This window comes from Mizuhopecten yessoensis, unplaced genomic scaffold (genome assembly GCF_002113885.1).
Source record: "Mizuhopecten yessoensis strain PY_sf001 unplaced genomic scaffold, ASM211388v2 scaffold333, whole genome shotgun sequence".
Classification (NCBI taxonomy): Eukaryota; Metazoa; Mollusca; class Bivalvia; order Pectinida; family Pectinidae; genus Mizuhopecten; species Mizuhopecten yessoensis.
Window position 1 is genome coordinate 151853 of NW_018403494.1, and position 2161 is coordinate 154013.

The window sequence follows — 2161 nt, forward strand, 5'->3', positions numbered from 1 at the left end:
AAAAAACCCAACTTTCAACAGAGGCAGAGCAAACCTGAGAAAAGGGTTAACAACACATGCGGCAAGTGCGGTAAAGCCCATGACAGGGATAGCTGTCCAGCGAAGGGTACCAAATGTTCGTACTGCCATAAAACTGACCATCGGTCAAAAATGTGTAGAAAACGCCTCCGAAAGATAAACTGTATACAAGACGACAAAGAAACGGAATGCTACGAGTATGATGATGATTTATTACACATATACTCGACTAGTGACATGTCGCGAATAGCCGATTCAGACAAGTGGGTATGCGAACTTAAAGTGCGGGACAAGCTAATAAAATTTCGCATTGATACTGGCGCAAAATGCAGTATATTGACTCAAGACACATTCAGAAGCATTGATCATGCCAAACTACGGAGGTCATGCAGGACACTCAAGTCATACAGCAACCACAAAATAGTTCCTGTTGGTGCTACGACAGTGCCCATTGAGTACAAAGGGAAACACTCTCTATAGAGTTTGAGGTTGTCAACATAGCTCAGGAGAACATTATAAGTGGTGATATAGCAGAGCAGCTAGGGCTACTACAACGTTTTAACGTTTGTTCACTCGCCTAACAAAGTGAAATAGAACATGATTTTCCTGAGATGACCAAAACAACTGGAACTCTGCCCAGATACTACAAGATCCCGATTGACGAGAATGCAAAGGGAGTGTACATGCCGTGCGGAGGTTACCAGTAGCTGTCAAGGAACGAGCCATGGAGAAACTACTCGAAATGGAAGCAGACGGGTACATTGCTAAAACTTCAAAACCGACTGATTGGGTCAGCTCCATGGTCGTATCCCTTCGCAATGACAAAGTTCGTGTGTGCATAGATCCCAAAGATCTAAACAAGGCGATTAAGAGAGAACACCACCCCATGAGGACAATTGAGGATGTTGTCTCCAACATACCTGGTTATAATGTGTTCTCAAAACTGGATGCGAAGTCAGGTTTCCTACAAATTAAGCTCGATGAAGAATCTTCCTACCTCACTACCTTCAATACTCCGATAGGAAGGTATAGATGGCTTAGGCTGCCATTTGGCATCACATCAGCACCTGAGATCTACCAAAGGATCATGGATCAAATGTTGGAAGAAATCGATGGAGCATTCGCGATCATTGATGATATACTTATAGCAGGTCAAGATATGGAAAATCATGGCAAGATACTGAAACAAGTCGTAGAACGTGCGATGAGCTACAACCTGAAGCTAAACTTCAAGAAATGCTGTATTAGGCAACCCAAAGTGACATACATGGGTCGCGTGCTCACAACTCAAGGACTATCAGCCGACCCCGGAAAGGTTGACGCTATAGTTAACATGCCAGCACCAAAGAACAAGGATGGTGTACGCAGGTTTTTGAGATAAAGTCTAAAGTGAATTTGCAGTACACTGAACATTTCGAACTGTTATAATATGTAGTTGAGTTCGAGACCTGCACTGTGTTTTGGACATAATACTCCCTGTGCAGTCTCTTAGAACAAAAAGTTCTAATCAGTTTAAACTCTAGTCATGTTAATTTGTTTGTTAAAATATCATGACCATCTTTGTCTGACTTCAACTTATCACTAACGAGTAATCCAAGTTATAGATAGCATAGGACTTGAACCACAAGAACTGTGTTAAAATAATGTGTGTTATCATGGCTTAACCTCCACTATATTTCATATTGTATTAATCAATTTGAGTGATTTCTCAATCTCATTATAAAGAGAAGGATGTAACATCATTATACGTTATCAATGTCCTAAGCGACACATCAGTACTTGGGCCTAAGCGACCCTAATAAAAGCCTCTTTCTGAATACCCAGCGCACCTGGTTGGTCGTCTTTAAAGCACCGATGCAACATGCACGGTGTGTGAACGATGTGTGCACGATGTGCGAACGATAAAAAGTTAGACGATCATTGCTTGCGCACATTTGTGTGCACGATGGAAAACGATGTGCGATAGCAATTGTGGTTGGTGTAAATTGAGGAATGCCTTAACAATATGTGTAAAGAAATAAAATTGATTTTTATGTAAGTTTCTATATTCTACCTACATCTATAAGCTTATCTTTATGTCTATATTTTCTTAAAATTAGAAATTGTGTTTTCGGTATTTTTTAAACGACCTTAATCGACACAT

At 40.6% G+C, this 2161-nt stretch overlaps 1 protein-coding gene across 1 annotated transcript; it reads left to right on the forward strand.

Annotated features, from left to right (window-relative positions):
- Positions 1 to 742: 742 nt before the first annotated feature.
- On the forward strand, positions 743 to 1399 carry LOC110446423 (uncharacterized protein K02A2.6-like). Its single transcript, XM_021491574.1, has one exon. It carries the CDS (start codon positions 743 to 745, stop codon positions 1397 to 1399), a length of 657 nt encoding a protein of 218 aa, XP_021347249.1.
- The last annotated feature ends 762 nt before the right edge of the window (positions 1400 to 2161 follow it).